General features: G+C 34.9%; 1 protein-coding gene across 3 annotated transcripts in view; it reads left to right on the top strand.

Moving 5' to 3' along the window:
* The first annotated feature begins 697 nt into the window (after positions 1-697).
* The window catches only part of LOC143904138 (uncharacterized), a 213,199-nt gene continuing 192,551 nt past the window's right edge, over positions 698-21,345 (top strand). For 2 of the 3 annotated variants that reach the window (XM_077418487.1, XM_077418488.1), the window contains exons 1-2: positions 698-1,150; positions 6,767-7,203. In XM_077418487.1, coding sequence (XP_077274613.1) covers positions 6,952-7,203 — 252 coding nt within the window. In that variant the 5' untranslated portion in view covers positions 698-1,150; positions 6,767-6,951. Of the gene's footprint in view, positions 1,151-6,766; positions 7,204-11,299; positions 12,006-21,345 lie in introns of those variants that run through there. The other variant, XM_077418486.1, reaches the window with a different exon arrangement.

Consider the following 21,345-nt stretch of genomic DNA (forward strand, 5'->3'; position numbering starts at 1 on the left):
TATTTAATATTTTTAATATTATATATATATATATATATATATATATATATATATAACATTAATATTAACGTTTTCCATGTCCAATCTTGTAAACCTTTATATAGTTATATGTTTTAATCATTTATTTTTTTTAATTTATGCAAAAGATGTTAAAACACAAAACATATCGCTTCAAAGTTATGTGGCTTATCTGCAAGTCGAAACTTGCACGACGTTGTTCCGCCATAGATATTAGATATATACCGCAATAACTTTACAGCTAGGTCATGTGTATGCATATTTAAACGCGCGCAAGCACTGTTCTTTTAAAATAATAAATAATATTTATATAATAATTCATATTTCTCGCAGACAAAGAAAATAGCAATATTTTACAGAATTATTCTCAAAATAGCAATAAGTAAATAATTATAAATTTTTTTAAAATTTTTTAAAGATTTTTCATAAACTAATTTTATATCTAATGCAAATTGGTTTTCAATTTTAATTGGATATCTAATTAAATCAATCGATTTTCCATCAAGCGTCAATTTTGTACAGCTAAAGATAGTGCCCGCGCGGAATAAATTCGCACAATATGTCGATCAACATCTTCACGCGGCGTCGGAAGATCTATGCGCTTCGCTCTCGCGTCCGGCATGTACGGGCTCTTATTATCACTGTCACTTTCCGGCCGAGCGACCGACTTTCTCCCCTGGTAGCTGCTCGCTCACCCCTCTCGGCCGACCAATCGACGTGTCCCTTTAGCGCGCCGCGCCGGCTGGATCCGCAGCGTGGCGCGGCATCACCGCCGGTGCGGCACATGCGCGCGCCCCCATCGTCGTATATCTATAAGGGTAGCTACCCTCGACGAGGCCGGTCAGTTCTCGCCCGTCCGGGGAATCGGGCCGCCGTTCGCGAAATCGCATTCCGCCTTCGTCCCGGTCTTCATCGTCCACTCGATAGAGCACAAACGCGGGTTGTTTCGCCGACGGGAAATAAACGCCGCACAATGCCGGCCGTGGTCTAGAAACCTGTCCCACGAAAGTTGAGCTCACGTGTGCACGAGACGTTGTGGGGTGTCGTATGCCAGTCGGGGACTGTGTATCGGTCTCGCTGGCGTCACTGATGGGTAAAAGTGTCCTCGCCGAGGGAGGAGTGACGATACACAGTAAGGATCTCAAAAACACAGTCAAGTCAAACCTTGCTCGCCCAAGAAGTCGCTTCAGGCGATAAAATTTTAATAAAAGTGTCATCACACATCAGATATCGCGTGTAAAGCTACGTATGCATTCGGCCGGATGACGAGAGAACTAATTTAATGCGTGTGGAATGTGTGTCGGTCCAATTGTTCCGCGTCGGCGATGCTAAGCAACTTAAACGACAATTCGATTGCATATCACCTGACAATGTTGATTTTAGTTGAATTGATATGACAATTTTAGCAATTATTATTTCACCAATTATTTTCGATAGGAGAATAACACATTTCATGAGGATAAAATTAGTCGACCAGCAATATCGTATCTACTAATCACGCAGTCGCATATTGTTTAGTAACGTTGATCAAATGACTGTATAATAGCAATATGTGGCAATATCAGTGAATGGCATATTGATGGCGATGACGTTGGCTAACACAAGTGGAATGTATAGCGATTTAATCGTCACATGTTACCGGGCAATACGTTGGTCGAGGTACTGTCAAAATTCTACTGCAATCACTTGCCCATTCGTTTGTCAGCAATATGAGGCAGTATAGAATGAGAGATACGAGTTCGACGAACCAGCGAAGTTACTCGAAAGCGGGCGGAATGTGCACGAATTTAATTGTTCTATATACGGCCATTGTTGACCAGCCGAAATCCTATACAGCGATTAGATTTTTAGCGATACGAGTGAGTGCTATATTCGCATAGATGAAATTGGTTAAAATCGGCAGGATGTGTACCGATGTAACTTCTCGTATATCGAAAATAATGATCAATCGAAACGTTACAAACCATTGCGAGTTTTCACGTTTCGGCAGTATGATACAGTACATATAAATGTATTTAATGACAGTGACAAGATATCTGATCGGCTAAACGAAATGCTTACGTTCTACTTTCCAACTTTACTTTCTAATAGTAGAGTGGAAATGTTGATCGACTATATATTGCGCTACAATCTACTTTCATAAGCTTATTAGAGTTAACAGGAATTTATAACTGGTTCCTCGATTCGTTCTAAAACAGCAGTAAGTTGAATACATATCTTCCAGTTAATTATAACTAACGTTTATAAAAAACAATACTGTACAATGATTGTCGAATTCGTAGTAATAAGTAATATAACATGAAACAATGTAAATGTAAAGAATTAATAATATCTTATCGAGAGGACTTGTGTTAACTTCGAGCAATTTGATCATTGTAAAAAATCTTGTAAGTTAATTTTTGAATACAAATTGGAACAGTAAGACATCAACATTTTTGTAGCGTGAAGATTAAAGAAAAATAATACAAGCTTTTTTTTGTTTTTTATTTTGAAATGCATTCCTACTATGTTTGATAGGAACGATATTATAATATAATATTAATCGTGTTAGAGTATATTTAACAGTGCGATCGTGAGAATTTTAATTAAGACTATAAACATATTTAATTAACCGATCATGATTTGATTATTAATGCTGATATATATTATAAATTATATATTATGCGAAGATATATATTATAGAGTAAAGTTTATTTTGCCTCAGTGAGGTCGAATTGGTAGAGCTCGTTATGGACTGTAGAGAAGTCCAGGTTCTCAAACTTGTTGGGGCAATATTTTTCCTCAATAAATTCTTTACAGTGGTTTAAAAAAAAGATATTTATTAGCATCATAAGTTAAATCGATTTAAGTATGTGGATTTACTGTTCCGACAAAAAAGCTATGTTTTAAGACAAACAATCGGAGCGTATAAGTTTACTGATTTGGAAAAAGTATATCAAATTCACACAAAAGTATTATTATTGAGCTACCAAAATCCAGCCCGACTAAAAGTGGTATTTTCTCTAATTAATTAAAAGTTTATTTTGTTGAAAATAATAAATTCTATTTTAACAAAATTTCTTTTATAAATTAACGCGAACAATATATGTGCTACAATAATTTATAAGACTCGAAATTCTCAATTTAACGAATTTGTTCAGTAGGGAAAGATATTTCTAGGTTGAATAGCTTGTGTCTTTGAGTTAAGAGCACTGCAATTAGACGGAAGGATTTGATGTCAGACGACGTACTTCAAATCATATATGATTGCTCTCCGAACTTTAGAAACACGATATCATTACAACATAATTTCCGACAAATCCTGACGTGAATACATATATAGAACTTGTTCCGATATTTGGGGTAATCTCATTATTCGAATCGCAATTAAAACAGCAAAAAAGAGAAAACGTGACAAACGCTTGTAAACGCGAACGATAAAAATATATCTGAATTAATTAATATCTGTATAATTGCGATTAGTTTTATATAAAGTAATTAATATTTATATTTAATTTGAATGTTTGATTATATTGCACTATGTAATGATATTCTTTGTTGCTTTACGATATCTGCTCCAATAATTCTTATATTCTCATCAAAGAAAAATCAAACTCATCTAAAAACTTTATCTTGAATTTTCAACTTTTCTAACACGTTTCATATAATAATAGTATACATCTGTTGTGTTTGAACGTATGCTTCATTTAAATATTTTTCGCAAAATTGTTAATATCAAATGACTAAGCTTAATTAACACGTTTTCCCTATTCATCGTGGGAGATTTCTGTAATTTCGTCGGAATAAGATTCCCTGCGAAGGGATTCTCGGGTGTAATCGAGTGTGGCGCATCTCCATCTTCAGAACGGTCTCCGGAGAGATTATGAATTAGCGAGCGTGTTTGCCGAGACAATCTCGGACTCGTAGACGTTAGGTAGCGATATCCTACGCGTTTCTCGGAATAGAGTTCATCGTGTTTAGCTAACGTCAAATGAGTTATTCTGCACGAGAGCACAAAACGGATTCGCTGCTTAGTGCTTACTGCGCGGTATTATTGCTCGCCGAGTATATACATATAAATTCTCTGTATTTGCATTAACCCTCCCATCGGGGTCCTCGTGCGAGAATTTGCGACGCGTTAGAATTTTCCTCGTGTAACGGTCAATTTGATCAAACTGATTCAAGGACAATTTTTTCTTAACCAAAATTTTATTGGCCACTTTTTAAATTTTTTGATTGGCTATTAAAAGTCCGTTTAAATAAAATTAATTTGTAAATTATATACAATTTACAAATTATTAATAATTTGTCAGGTATTTCTTGCAATTGTTAATTCGCAAAGGAATTTCTTTCCAATCGTTTCAAGTGAAACTATATAAAGTCAAGTGATAGTAAAGAAAACTCGAGAGAAGTCGAAATAGGAAAGAAAATAAGAAATAAACGTAAAAAAGACAAGACAATTTTAACAAGTAGCGTAGTTTGTTGTCCACAAACGCGAATGTGGAAACTCATTGTGCTGCAAAGAGGGGAATTGGGCCGAGTATCGAAAACATCAATTCGATGGCTCGAAACACGATGCTATCGCTACTATTGCAAGTCTCTATATTGTAATTGTATTTAGAATAGAATAGGATACTGTCGAAGTTTCTGAAACAACATTCATCTCTAAGGTATTGCAGAAATAGTTAGGAAACAATGCACACTATAAATGATATTCATAAAATATCTATTTTAAAAAGTATAAAATTGATATTTTCTAAATAGTAAATAACAATCTAAAAAAAGCTTTGCATTTCTTAAATTAATATTCAAAATATTAAACATTTTGTAATTAAATTTTAAATTAATTCATTGTAATAAAATTTTTAAGTTTATTCAGAGAATTAATTGAAAATTAAATTTTGCTATATATTTATATTTTAATTTTTTATTAAATTGTTGTACTTTTTGAGAGAAGAATCTTGACATTAAATTTATCAAAAATATTATTAATAAATCTTTTGCTATACAAGCAGAATTTATAATCATAAAAGATTCGCAATTTCAGACGCTTAGCGGTTAATTTCGAGTTTAGTCGAATTCCTATATTAGTATCATGAATTCTGGAGATTCCTCTGCCGGTACAAAAGCAGCTGATTAATGTTGAACGCGCATGTGATAAATGATCGACGTCTTCGGCGAAGAGGAAGATGATGGAGAATCACTGGCACGGTGCTTTCTCGCGGCTCGTCGTGGTTTGATCGAAAGGGTATTTCCTCCCCTCATACACGCGGAAACTTCTTTCGGAAGATAAACCACTCTCTTTCAGCCTCCGTGTCGTCCTCGAGACGCGGCCAAGGGGGCGTGAAAGTTTTCTCGGGAGATTCACAAAAGATTTTTTGACTACGTCGTAACATAATCTGGCCAACGGAATACCCGTTTGGAAAATTTATAAGAAACTAACGAAGGAACTCTCTCGACCGGAAACTCTCGAGATACCCGAAAAGCGATCTCATTCAATCGTAGAATAGAGTCTGAATATAATTCAGAGAAAGCGAAAAGTTACGAGACTTGATGAAAAGATAGAATTCTCAATGATAGATACTTTACATACAATAGAGAAATTAGGTTTGGAACAATCAGAACTAATATAAAAAGGGTAATATTAAATAATAGAGAATAATGTAAAAAAAAATAATAGCAATATACAAATATTAGAATTACTTTTAAGCAATCTATACAGATAAATGTAATGTTCTCTTCAAATTTTTATTACGAATAAATTGTATTTTAACGAAAGTTTTAACATAAACTCGATTATTGATTTTAATTCGAAGAATATTAATGGAAATAATGGAAACAAATGAATGTTATACATAAAGAAGTCATGAAAAGATAATCCGTTCGATTAAATTATAACCCAGAAAACTCAAATTAATTATTTTCCAAAAATAAAATACCTAAAAATAAAAGAAATTACATGAAATTGTGGCATTCGATGTAACAAATTACATCTCAGAAAAATCTTTGGTTTTAATTTCGCATTCTCATTCACACTAAATCGCTCTCCCGTTTTCGTTATATAGTTTTATAAATAATTAAAGATGAGACTTCTTGAAAGAAACTTATTAACTGTGATGCGCGTCAAATCGTTAGCGTGCCTGACACGTGTGCCAGCCTTTATATAATCTTGAAGCTTGCAGCAAAACTAGGTCGAACTTTCAAATGGGAGGAAATTAGGGACGAGTTTCCGCGTGCATCATTCCTGCCGAGATAGAGAGAGGAAGGGAAATCGATCCCGGAATTATTAGGTAATTACCGTGGTGCGGCGGGAATAATTCCAGAATCGATTACGTCGGAATCGGGAGACGTACGAGAAACGAAGGCAGCCGCAAACAAGTTAGTATTTTCAAATTCTTCCTTTGTAGAGAGAGTAAGTATGCCAATTCGTTTAATATTAAATCGTTCACGCATATATCTACTGAGTGAGATTACGCAGTTCGGAATTAGCAAGCAGTAGAAACTATTAAGTCTGTCTTCTTCTTAGTTTAATGAACTTTATATTAAATAAATATTGAAGGAATATATATATATATATATAAGATATCAGTATCTCATAGTATAAAGATAATTCTGCGAATGCAAAGTTATCAGGGAAATCAGAAAAGTTACATGCCAAGGGGTTATACTTCGCGGACGAGCAAGGTTACGATACACTTTTCGCATATATTCCAAAAGTAGGAGCGATCCTCGGAATACAAAAAGTCAGGGTATGGGATGAATTTTGCAGAAAATCGAGGACGCGCCATTACGACGACGACAAGGACTCTATATGAGACAACCCTACAATCCAGTCAACCCTTAATGTCTCCATCGTGAGCCTACGGCAGCTGCTCTACGCGCGAGGACGCGGGATCCTACGGGACTCGGATCGAGGTGGTGAGAAACGAGTGGTTAAAGATAAGGCTAAGGACGATGGGGGTGCCGGACGTGGAGCAGGCCAAAAAGCGACTCCAAGACATATTGAGGCGGGCTCAGAAACTGGAGATACCGACGCAGGAAGTGATCTCGACGAGGACGGCGCGTAAACTGCTCGCGAGAACGCGCAATGTCCTGGCATGGACTATCTGGATCGGAGTGTTCGTCGTCCTGCTCAGTGGCGTTGTCTACGCTCGTTGGCCCACACGACAGGACGTGGAGACCGTCAGGACCGTGCTGAGGCGAACAGTCAGTATTGATATATCTATATCTTTTTAATACTGCGAATAATTTCAAATAATATCATGCCGTAACAGATAGTCTTAATTTCATTTTCCACGAACCAAAAAATTGACTTTAGAAGATTATAGATTGATATTTTTCGAGAAACACAATTCAAAAACGCGACGACGACAATATGACCGATATCCCCGGATACTCTGTCGATTTTCAAACTCGCGATATTCTTCGCGGCGAAGAAAAGGGCCGAATTTCAATTTTCTCAAACATGAATTTTCGTATTTGTTTATATACGAAGGAAAAATGAAACTCCCTTCTTGGTGCTGAAAATTTTCTTCTTATTTCCCTCTCTGTTCTATGCGCCTTCTGTTTTCTTACGATGATCTTGTTGCATATCTTCCCTATATTGCAGAGAACGTGTCAACGGCTTTGACTCTTTAACCAATATTCGCGACTGGCCAACATACGTACATACATCATATTTTCTCTATAAAAAGTATTTTATCTCTATTGATATATGTGAGGCATTCGAGCATTTTTTCGTTAAATATGTTACTCACAGTTTTATCGCTTGATAGATATTTATGGATATTTCTATTTAAATTCTTGCTCAAGATAATTTTGTTTGATTGACAATCGTTATAATTTTATAATTTTCTTTTAAACATAATAATAGCATATAAATGTATACATATTGTATCAGACTACGCATCCCACCCGATTTTTTCGTAAACGCAAGATGAGAGAAAATTGGGAAGAAATGGTCCCATATCCTATTCGAATGAGGGTATTTTTGTTTTTCGAAACTGACCGAGAGTAGTGGCTACTACGGACAACTTTAAAATTTTTAATGGAAACATATATCATGCAAGGTATCGTTGGATAGATCTTGAAAAAAAAAAACATCTTTTGTTTGAACATAACCGCGATATCTCCAACCGTTGAGGAGAAACGACTGGAAAACTGGAATAGTGATGGTGCCGTAATAATAACGAAGTTTCGTATCCAAAGCGAGAAATATTACTTTTATTGAGCCTTACAAATGTTCAAAGTGTCTTCTGACTTGATTTAAACAAAGGCGGATTCTGTCTCTGATGTTATCTATTAGCTCGAAAGACTTTTGCATCACTTATAGCGACCGGCATACTTCCCAAATCCGTCCGAGATAGAATCCGTCTTTGCTTAAATCAAGACGGAAGGCACATTGAACATTTGTAAGGCTTAATAAAAGTAATACTTCTCGTTTCGGATACGATCATTATTATTACGACATCATTACCATTTAGTTTACCAGTTGTTTCTCCTCAACGGTTGGTGATATCGCAATTATGTTCAAATAAAAGATGTTTCTTTTTTCAAGATCTATTCAACGATATCCTATACGACATATGTTTCCATTTAAAATTTTAAAGTTGACCGCAATAGCCACTACTTCCGGTTAGTTCCGGAAAACAAAAATATCTTTATTCGATACTTTGGATAAGGGCTTAACATTTCTCCCAAATTTCCTCTCATTTCGCGTTTACGAAAAAATCAGGTGAGATGGGTGGTCTGATACAATCCTGCAGTACCTAGATATATATTATTATAATTTCTTTTTATATAATATAAATTTTAACGTAATACTAATATTAATAATTAAACTGTCTTTTTTAATCTAAGGGTGCGTTCCACTGATCGCTCGCAACGCTCGTATGGAATCATTTCATCTTTGTTGTTTGTCAAATGTTAAACAAGGACGAAATGATGCTCGGGAACGTTGTGAGCGATAAGTGGAACGCAGCCTAAGTCGCCGAAGAAATGTTGAGATGGTAAAATAAGATATATTAATATAATATTGACGTCATGATTGGTATATCAACCAATATACCTTTCATTTTATTTAAACGCATTTGAACAAATTGCTGAAAGATATAATACCGTTGATTACACTACTAAAATTTCGCTGATTTTGGAAAGTTGGCCAATTAAGCTCGCGGCGGTCATGCTGGTGTGGTCGATAACGCCGATCACATTGAAGGAGAGAAAACGTTAGAGGTACTAAAATAAAATCGCTCGACCAGTGATATTTATTAGACGGCACCAGCGATGGTTACGGCCGATAAACGGCACAGACCGCGGCATGGAAAATTTACCTCGTAAATGGAAGCGTGCAAACAATAGTTATCGGATAAGCGTTTTCGCGGGATAAAAGCCGATCGGTCGCAGCGTTCTACATGCCTGCCTGTTCGCGATTTTCTCTCGAACTATCGCCATTCGAAAGGGATCCACGAAAAAGAATTCTGTACGTCATTATAAAGTATGAGAAAGCAACCATTTGAAGCAAAGGTAACGATAAAAAATTATTTACATTTCTTTAACGTACGCAAAAGGAAGCGTAATTGAGAATACGTCAAATTTATAATAATAGCAAGATTACCTCCAACTAAATTTTAAGAGAGCTTCAATTTGTAAAGTGGTTCAGTGGTCTATATTTGAATGTGCGTTTCGTGCGAAGTCAACAAATATAAATGATTGGAACTTTAAATATCACATTCCTTTTTTATTTAATATCAATGACTCTCGGGGGGGAGATAGTCTCGATCGAGAAGTGACTTTTCATTGCTCACTTCGATCGTATTTCCCGACAAATTTCAATATTATTGATTCACGATCGCGCAAAATCGCACCAAAGGAATATCAGCGTTAAAAGGACTAAAAAAAAATCGAGACCAGTAAAACAGCCTAAATGAAAGAGATTGCAAGCTCAAAGAGAGTTATCGCATGTGATCCATTGAAAATGCACATACATACACACGTACGCGCACGCTTGTGCGCATGGCAATTGGTCAGTAAAATCATTTTGTCGGTCTCGTCGAATTCGAGTTGCATTTCATTGCTCGATATGTTACGATATTTTTGAAATAGCCTCTCTCGGAATTATACGCTATTATTCCATCTATGTAACATAATTTTTAAAAAATTCGCAACTCAATATACAGCGTCTTTTGAAAACTATATTGATCCAAATTAATGATATCTGAAAGATATATAAGGATGTAGATGGATATGGAGCAAGTCAAGAATTAAAACATCTTTTTTCGCACTAAAAGATTTCAGCAGTACTAAAACCAATATATCATAAAATGGCGACTGTGGTATTTTAGGCATGGTATATGCTATCGCAAACTCAACAAAAATTATTAGTTGCAAAAACTAAATATTTCGGTTTTTTGATAAAAACAAAAAAATAGTACGCGCTGTATACGCTTTTTTTGTTTGAAACAAACGCCGTCGGCGTTGTTCGTAATTATTTCAAAACAACCGTAGCTGCATATGTTTCAATTTACGCTTCGGTATCTTCGTTTTGGTTTTTCGTCGCGCGTTTGTTTCCGGATTATCGCTTGCGTTGGTTATTTCTCTTCTCCGAAGGCAATGCCAAATATGTTCCGTCGGCGCGGTAGTGCTTTCGTGTTTATTAAACGAAAAAATCATAATTAGGAATCCAATATAATAAAACAAAGTAATATAAGATAACAACCATGTATATTGTATAAAATATGTCAAAAGAATCGCGATATCTTCCATTGTCAAAAAAAGTTTGTACTGAGTTAATTAAAGAATTTATAGTGGAATATGTATATTCAAAATCATCTTGTAGCTTTCAAAATATAGCAGCTGTCTTTATTTTATATTCTCATGTTTAATTTATTTAATATCTAAAGTTAAATTTTTTTCAGACAATTTAATATCTCGGCAACATTCTACTTGAAATTATATAAATTAGAAACATATTTTTCTTATTATACTTCATAATTTAAATAATTAAGAAAATTATAATTTAGAAATTGTGACTTATAGTGATTGGAAAAAGATTGGCATATTATTTTGAAGCAAGCTAAAAAATTAGTATGTACGCGTGTGTATATGTATATAGATATGTATGTATGCATATACATATTCATATACATATGTACTAGCGTTTTACACTGTTTTGCATTGTCTGTACTTTTTAATTTCTTAGTTTGCCGCAAAATAGTGAGCCGATCTTTCGGTTGCTTTTTCTCTTGCTATATTGGAGTCTGATAATTCGTTCTCTCTTTCTCGTTTTTTCCGTGTTCCATAGCGAGCCGCGGATCGAGACGTCGACAAGCGACCGGAGAGCCCGGCGGGCCTTCTCGAAGTACTCAATTTCCATGGAAATGGCATCAAAACAGCACGATTTCCTGCACTTTCCCGCCGCCGCTGTTCCCGTCACGTTCCTCTCACTTTCACGCATATACGTGTACGAGTTTGCGTAAATACGCGTAGATCCGTTTCCTTCCCATTCAGAGAAGCTTTTGATTCAGTCGATTACTCTACCTGTTTTTCGTCTCAGAAAAGAAAAGAGAAAAACCCCGCGGCTCTAAACGCGGAATAGCAGAGTGTACTTCGCACTTGTACGTATCGTGCTCGCGTTGAAAAACAACGTATTTCACTGCATGTCTCAATCAGCAGAAACTAAAATCTTCTTTAAATGTATATTCAAAGTCAAATTTTCCAAGCTCAAAATTAAGAAAATAAGATTACGCTAGCCATTTCTTGAAAGAGTGAGTTTTGCTGAGATCCATCTAAAATCTTTAAAATTACATTCTTTTAATATATAGATATATGCGAATTTAATATTAAATATACATATATATGTGCGTGATATTAAGCTCTTATCTTTTATCTTTATTAATTCCTAAATTATCTTATTATATATTTTTTACATTTCTAAGTCGTGATATCAATTGAAATTATGTAGCCATACATTTCTCGCGTTTATTTTTTAAAACTGATCGAAAGTAGACCTAATATTTTAGTTACATTGTTAATATTAAAGTGAAGCAACTATCTTCTACTCTTCTACTGTATTATAAATATACCTATATCTATTAAAATTATATTTTTAATTTATAATTTTGTTTTGTTTAGAAAAATAGTTATTACTCAACATCATTGTTTTCGTGGTGTAAAATTATACTCAATTGGAGTCATTTTTAATTATCATTTTTTTGTAGGTCGCCATTGTTCCTACTCAATATGTGGTTAATTTAACTAAAACAATGTTAATTTAATTGAATCAATGCCATGGAGTTAAAATAATACTGTTTTGTATTAAAAATAATGAATTTCGACATATATGGTTAAAAATAACAATTAAACTGTTATTTAACTGAAGATATTGGTTTAAATTTCATCTTTTAATACTTAACAGTTATATTAGCAATATAGAATTTAAAAAAAATTAGAAACCCTTCCATATATAGCATGCGATACGATTTCAACGTTTTGAGAATTATAGCTACGATATATAGACCAATAGTTAAGTGACGATCCTTGCTCATAAATAACTGCTATAACATTTATTTGCGCAAAAAAGTACAGAGGAATGCGTAGAGACCATAAACATGTATAGGTAGCCGCTGCTTACTGTCGAAGAATGTTAAACTACTTCTCAATGAAGATTTTTTTTCTCCAAGAAAGAGCGGTAAAGTTGGAAAGAATCTCGAAGGAATTTTAATATCCACGCGCAGAGTGTTTCATCCGCGGGCGCTCCGTGTGCGCTCGCTAAATTAAAAAATGCTCCGTTAAATAGTAAGTAGTTGAAAAAGTACGTAGAGCGTAGAGAGCGCTAACGAGATCTACAAAGTATGTATAAAAGAAGCGATAAGAATCCCGTCTCGGGATTAAACAGAGAGTTGTTTACTCCCCAGTCGCTTTCAACGAAAGAAAAAGGATCGGAAAATGAAACTTTATATATTCTCATACTTTCATATAATCAAAAAATGATATTAATCGGTGCGAAAAGAGAGTACATAGTTAAATAAAGAGAAAAAGAAAGAGAGAGAGAGAGAGAGAGAGAAAGAGAGAGAGAAAGAGAGAAAGAGAAAAAGAGAGAAAGAGAGAGATAAAGCTATTGTTTTAACCCTCTATAAACAAACATTCTTCTTTGAAATTGGACTAATAACTGATGGTTGTCTGTAATTAGCGAGAAACGTAATGGAAATACAGATTTAATTTACTTTTTCGATGTATAAATAATGTTATTTTTCTTCGAAGATGCCAATTACCTATATAACATAATTATTGATAAATATCGTAAAATCGAAAGACACATATATATTAAGCTTTTGCGAGACAGCTGAGTTATTTTTCTTTTGGGAAAAAATGTCCACTTTTCTCTTGCTAGAAATAATGTAATAACAGATCTTTTTATATGAGAAAAATATGAAGAAAAGAAAGAAGAATAAAAATAGTAAGTAGAAATAGATTAATAACAAAAAATTTTTCTATATTTTTTCAATCATTTATTCCTATTTTTCGGGCTTTTGTATTCTTAAAAACAAATATCTAACCAAATTCTTATAAGGACAAATCGGCAACAAATTGGTCAAAACGATCAATGAAAAGTGATGCTTTGCGAATAACAACAGTGATTCCCTTCATCGCAAACTGCGAAATTACATTTTCACTCAGCAGCGCGTCCGTTTTGTAACAATCGTAATTATTTGCGCTGACGCGCGTGACGGCGGTATACATTCTGCGCGATTATTTACATCGCGTGACGTATCGTGCGCGTGCAATTGCAGTCGTCCTGTGCATTCCCAGCTCAGCATCGACCATGTAGCTCCAAGGGCCCAGAATGTCGCAATTATTATTGGGGCATTAATTAATCCGACACGCAATAAATAATTTCACAAATCTAATATTACGTTTTTTACACGAGCGCACAAAAATATGATTATAAATATTTAATAATTACGGAATGTTTAATTCTATGTTTTAACGATTAATTTTGTTAAATATAATTTTATTGAGATGCGTTTCAACACTATAAGAAGCATATAATAATGATTCCTACACAAATTGTGAATAAATATACTGAGGAAACGAGGTAAATTTTTCGCGCGCTTACAGCTTCAAGAGTTGAACTCAGCGAAATAATATCTATTATTATTAATTCTTGATATACATTCTTTCATTATCTTAATTATTCTTTTTATTAGACTAGATTGTTTCTCTTCCAAAAATCCACGATAAGAAATTCAAGCACCGCCCTTGTCTGTTTATGCGTATCTAAAACACGCACCGGTTTTAACTGTTCGTGTGACACACTAAACGTAACTGATCACAACACCACTCAACATAGTGCAACTAGGGACTTCAAGTAACAACTCAGAGTGTGATCCACTAGATGCTTCAAACGCTTCAGAGTATTATTTAGTTCTTGTTTAACATTTGATAAACAACAAGGATAAAATGCTTCCAAGAGCGTTTGGAGCGCCAAGTGGATCGTATCCTCAGTAAAATGCAAAATTTTTATGACGCCAGATTCGAAAGAAAAAAATTGGGAGGCATTAGTTTCGTATCGACCCTCGTATTAATAATTCTCAAAATTTGAGGGAAAATCAACTTTTTTATTCATAATAGAAGACAGAACTATTCACGATTGTGCACAATGTACACAATATGAGCCGAGCACCATTGGCACGGCGGTTTACTATGGATTGTACCCATTGATGCCTGACCACACAGATCGTGTTTCCACTGCTCGATTAAAGCCGTATTTACCAAGAATTGAAACCAGTACGACTCCATAGTGAGAGTAGCCTTCGGTGTTAGCGACATGTGATCGCTATATGTCTACTCACTATAATATAAACGCGACAAATGTCTCAAATTTTTATTTTACGCTTACTTATCTGTCATATTTTTTGTATACGATACCCTGAAATTGATGGAAAGTGAACATATAGCGTTTTCTGCGAAATTTAGAGGCAATTTTTTTTCTGATAAAACTTTCGAAATAAATCATCATTTTTTTATCATTACTCAAGAATTTCGCAACTTGGAAACCTTTGCGGTAAATCGTTATGTATATAACCATGGTACCGTGTGACGATTCAATGCAGGTCTCAAGTAAAATATTCTGTAGCAACAAGTGAGAAAGGCCGACAAAAATAAGGCAACACCATCGAGAATAAATAACTCGACTTTATTAAAAGCCACGGTGGTCTTACCTTTTGCAACAAATTACGGACGTATAATAGCGCTATTGTGTTATAAATATTACGATGTTGACAAGCGAGTGTATAAACTACATTCCCAATTTTGAACAAACCGATACTCGATACTTTACATGACATACATAATTATGCTCGCAATACATTATCGGCGATCTACTCTATTAGAACAGTAAATATTAAAAATGGGGAAATGTCACATATCATCTGCCCACATTGAAAAATATCAATTATATACACTAATCAGTTCTTCAATAGATATTTTCATCAGAGCTGCCTGGCATGTTTTCGTCTAGTTACGCTATTATAAAACCTCGTACAAGGAAACACGTATTATATGAACAAGATCCCGGGGGGTAAACCGCCATCGGAGTAGACAGCGGCAAAGAGGTTGAATACCTAGAGATTTTAATTAGGATAACCCGCGGCTATATATACTCCCCAAATATTGCATTAGCATGAGCCTCGCCAGAGTGTTCAGGGGGAACCCTTTAAACAAACATCTCGAAAAACCTCCTTTCGCCGACGGAGGCTAAAAGATAAGAGCTGGAGAGAGCGAGAGGGCGTATAGTGAGACTGGGACTGTGAGCGAAAAGGGTAGAGAGTAACGCAAATAGCCTTTTCGGAAATGCGGTAGCTTGGTCACACGCGACTTCGACCCGTGTCCCGACGATCGGGGCGATGTTTACCGTTCACCGACTCGTTCCCACCATTCACCCCCTTGTTTGGTTTCGCGGCTAAACCGACAGAAATAACCCTGGTCGGGCCCCCGCCCCAGGTACGCTGGCCATCCGAGAGCATTTCCGGATTATCGTTCTGCGCGACGTGTTTGCAATCCACGTTCTCCTATTTTTACAACTGAACACTGTAGAAACGACGTAAGAGTGACTTTTTTTTCGAGAGAAGTTGAATTGAAAATTCTACCAATTGCTTTGAAAATTTTAAACGGTGGAGCGACTGTTTTCACAGTTTAGAAATTTATCTAATTATTTATTTAATTTTATCTAATTTATCTCTCTCTCTCTCTCTCTCTCTCTCTCTCTCTCTCTAACAAGTTAATTTTTGTAGAATTTATTTGTACATTAATTATCTTAAGATTAAATTAAAAAAAAAATTAATTAAAATTATGTAAGTGGATTAATTTTTTCTACTTCTTGAAAGATCGGTTGATTCTATTATCAGAATGAACCCTTCAATTTGCCTTCTTTGTACAAGAGAAAGTACTACGACCGTCGCGCGAGGAAAACATAATTTTTTGCGTGAGCACCATACACGTAGCGCGAATACTCACGGCTTAATTACGCGGGAGATTGCCTCGTTTCAGCATGCATGATTCCGCACGAATGTATACGTTACGCGGCGTTATCAGTCATTCTACCGCATAACTACTTATCGCACGCGTACGCAACGCATTCGCCTATCTGCACTCACACGAAGTCATTTCCTTTAATGTCGCATAACTGTTTATATCGTTAATGGCTGAAGTTGCGCGATATTGTCTCACACGGCGGACCCGTATACCTTGCCATGAATGATGAGGTTACCGCATACCCACCCGGTAGTTGCACAACGCAAAAGTGGAAGGGGAGATTATCTGATTATCACTTAAATCCTGTATACTTTAACTAACCGGCCTTTATATCTCTTTCATCTTGTTTGCGTTTGAAAAATGTTTAGTACAAAACGCATACATTAGAGCACTCGTTAACATGACGAGATATACATATAAATTGCGTTGGTAAAAAAATGATTATTAAATTAGAAACTATTTTTCATGTTACTTTATATCAATCTTTGCTTTAAGAGATATTAATTCTACATTTGATTAGCAAAATTTAATAACAAAACTGTATCCTTAATTATCGTACCTATCAGATTTATAACTTCTCTCTCAGTGCTGATCTATTTTACATTTTCAAAATATATCTATGTAATTTTTTACCAATCAAAAAGAAAAAGCAAAAGAGTGCAGGAAAAATTTGCTCGTCATTTCGCTTCCCATTGTCTATTTCATACTTTTTTGCTACCTGTACCTACTTCTTTGCTATACGAAGGTTGAATCTCATAATTGAATGATAACATCACGCATGAACCACAACCTGTGTGTGTGTGATTCTTTCGCGATTTTTAAAAAACCGAGAAAAATTTCTTTAAAGATCTACACGCTCTGTCACCATAGTAGTATTGAAAAATAATACACAAGTGTAAAAAAATAATACATATGTACAGACGAGGTCATTATAATGCCTTCCCACCTGAAGAAAGCCGCGTCCGAGTAAAATAATAAATAGATCAAATAATGCTATTTATTATTCGACTCGGACACGGCTCTCTTCAAGTGGGAAGGCATTTATTACGCCATATAAACTTCGTTTTAAGCAGATCGATTTTCAAATTGCAATATCAACTTTGAAAAACGCGAAACAAGTGTATCGATTCTTTCATGACACTAGTTAATTCAATGTTTTATGAAGACCTTACTCTTTACTTTAAATAAATCGTAATAAAATATCTAAATTGCTAAGCAGAAATTATGTTATAGTCAAAAGTAGAAGCGATCGTCAAAATATACGTTTAACTTCTCAATAATGTGAACTGTGACTAGCCACATAAGCGTCACTTTTATGAATTTTGTAACGATATTTACGCCGATCTTCTTACCTACTCCTTCTCGCTGCATAAATATATACTTATAGAGGCGAGATGAATTCCGTATATTATTCTCAATGTTTTTTTCTTTTAATTAAAAGATGTTATTTCCGAAATAATTGTTATCGATCCACGAGTGTGTAGGTCAATTTACTACGTAGTTAGTAATTAATTTAACAATCAATTATCGTGAATTTCCGTTTACAAGAAAAAAATATATGACAATATAGATGGTTAATACATCCAGTCGCCGTGAATGCAACAACGAATGCATCGGACGAGCAGCAACGCGGATAATTAACGGATATGGGTAACACCCCGAGGCTACAAACACGAGTCAGTCACGGGCACCAGCCGGGGCGTTATTTCGACTACTAATTAGGGGCGACGAGTGCGAGAGAATCGCGGAGTAATCAACAGGCTGCGCAAGAGGGGCAACGGCGGCGGTTTCGTAACGAAGCCCCCTCCCGCTTCAATTATGCATGTAAATTACACACGCCAGCTTGGGAGGGATGGGTTCGCACATCCACTGGAAACGTTATAGTATCGGTACACCACGCACTCATCTAATTCTCGCGCGCGCATTCCTTTAAATTCATCATGTTCTGTGTTAATACATTATGCTTTAGACGCTGAAAAAATAACAAGTTTGTAACAAAGCAGCAAAAGCAATTATTAGCAAGTATTTAAAAAATTAAGCTCATTGTGTATTCCAGTGGTCATAACTAGTGATTAGGTTGCTCTACTAATAATTGCAAAAATTTCAAATTTATATTTGATGAACAATTATAGTCATATATAAAATTAAAAAACTAGACAGAGAGAGAGAGAGAGAGAGAGAGAGAGAGAGAAATCAAGAAAATGTTCTTCTTTCTCTTAAAAATTATTATCTTTAACTTATTTACATAAAATATATTAACAAACGTAAAAGGATCTGCGCGATTATTAGTGAAACTATAATCGCAGCAAAGTATGCAATGTTTATTATATTTCCGTGGTTTGCATAATTTATATTACCTCTCGTTCGTTTTACGTATATTATTTTGCTTATTCGAAAGCTAAATTCAAATTGCACGCTCTAAACTAATCGCGCAGTAATAACTAATGAGAGAAATTACATTGGCTCGGCAAAAAATTTATATTCGAGTCGCTCGATAGAGCTCTGCTGAATTACATTTATGAGACGTCACAAAGGAACGATATGGCCTGCGGAAACGAGCTGGCAGCATCTCGTAATCAGACCGATTTTAATCACGTATGTAAATTACGCACGAACTTAACAAACTTGCGCAAACTTGGTATAGGCACGCCGATCAAAGAGCTCGTATCCAACTACGAAAGACTGAGTAAGCGCACGTTCGAAGGAAATGCTCACGCATTCGGCAAATACATTTTTTTTAAATGTATTGAAGATAATGTTAAAATATTAAGTCATTTAAAATGAGGATTGTACAAATTTAATATAAAAATGCAATATTATACTTTAAACTATTCGACACATCTATAATTGGTATATGTGAAATAATATAAATATTTTTCTTTTCCAAAACTTAAAAAAATATTAATTATCAAAACAGACAAAATTATAATATATACACATATTACAAAAAACATATACATATGTATTTCGCAAATGTTTTAAAATATATTTTAAGGTTTTGGTTAATGATTTAGTATACTTTAATACCCATAAAATAATAAATAGTCAGAAATAATTCATATAATAAATTTCGCATATTGTATAATAATCGGTAAAAAAAATCAAAATAATTATCTTTTTGCACTTATGTTAGAACCGCATTTCTCATAGCGTCTTATATTTTATGCCTAAAACACGTCCCTTAGACTATTCTGCAGCTTACATTTAGTATTCTGCAGTCATCAAAATACATTTTTTCCGCAAGATTTCATGCAGTCCTGCCTATGAGAGCCAGCCTCATAGCGATGCGTCTGTGTTTATTCGCTTCGCTCCAGAGACGTGGTACATGAAAAATGAAGTAAGCACAGCATTTACGTATGTCGCGCGATTTATGGTTGGTGCGTACATGTGCCAACGCTCGTTTTCGCACAACCATTTTTCTGCAGAATGTGCCGCAGAAGATGTAGGGAGGAACCTCCTCGCTACACAGAAGAGCTTCAATAACATAAATAGATAACGAGATCTTATTTTCCGAGCAATTTCAAATGAATTTTATTTCAGCAGACGCATCATTCAAGTCTTAGCATGCATAGTGCCTGAAAGTTGCGGTTATGTGCTTTGTTTCATTTTATGCGTGTTTTAAATAATGTGCATTTGATGACTGATTAACTAAAATCTAAATTAATTTAGGAATGTGCAATGATAATACTATGTGAGATATTTTCTCTCTTTTTCTCTCTTTTTTTCTAGTACGTATAGAAGTACTTATATGTACATACATATAATCTCCGATATGAATAATTTCACCTAGCATTAATAAAATATTGCTTTATACTCTTTTGATTTACCTGAGAATGTCAATTCAATTAATTTTATTTTGTCTGTATAATATTATGCAGAATATATTGGACAAATGGAGGAAAAATGTGTAAACCTATAGAAATAAAGATACAGAAACATATAATTGTCATGATATTTTATGACTTAATCTCCAGGCAAAACACGCTATTTTAATCTTGTTCCAATCCTGAACTATTTTATGTATCATCGAAGCCTTCATTTATATCTGTTGCCGCGTCGAACCACCTCAGATGTTTACACGAGTCTCAGTACCAGTGAACGACAATAATTTTACAGAGAGCGTAATTCTTTCTACGTATGACAGTGTAATTTCCGGTAGAATCGTAATTCCCATGGCTTTGCATTGCCATAGCTATAGTTTTGTGATCTGCTGGGAAGAAAGTCTTTGTAATTTTCGCTTACACACATTTGTTTATGGCAGAAATGCAGTACAAATTATGGCTATAAAGCACGGGGGGAGGACTATACGATGTAATACACAATTTAATGACTAAATGTAGCGATCTGATTTCTACTCTTTTCTGACATCGTAATTGTCATCGTAATTGCTCTGACATTTGAGATTAATGATTAAACATAGTGAATATATAATAAACACACCTTAATAATTAATATTAAATATATATATATATATATATATATATAAATCTTTTTCGACAAAATAGATAACAAAATCTTACATTTCAAGTAAATCTCAAGTAAATTTTATTTTATTTTGATATCAATAAACGTGGCTTGGGATCCGCGCAAACGTTTTCGAATCCGTAGCTCCATAATGAAACCATCAATCCTTGATACTAATGGTCGAGCAGTTTGTACATAAGGGAAGAATATAGCATCCTAGCGGAGGAAGTAGCCTTCACGTACACCCCGGGATTTGTCGGTGTGTCGTAAGAATGACGCGGATCTTACAATTTCAGATTCCCTTTGTACGCTCTGGTATTTTCGTAGCGAGAGATATTTCTCCGCGGCCGG

The sequence above is a fragment of the Temnothorax americanus genome, unplaced genomic scaffold, assembly GCF_048541705.1.
Source record: "Temnothorax americanus isolate GAGA-0224 unplaced genomic scaffold, ASM4854170v1 Scaffold5, whole genome shotgun sequence".
NCBI lineage: Eukaryota > Metazoa > Arthropoda > Insecta > Hymenoptera > Formicidae > Temnothorax > Temnothorax americanus.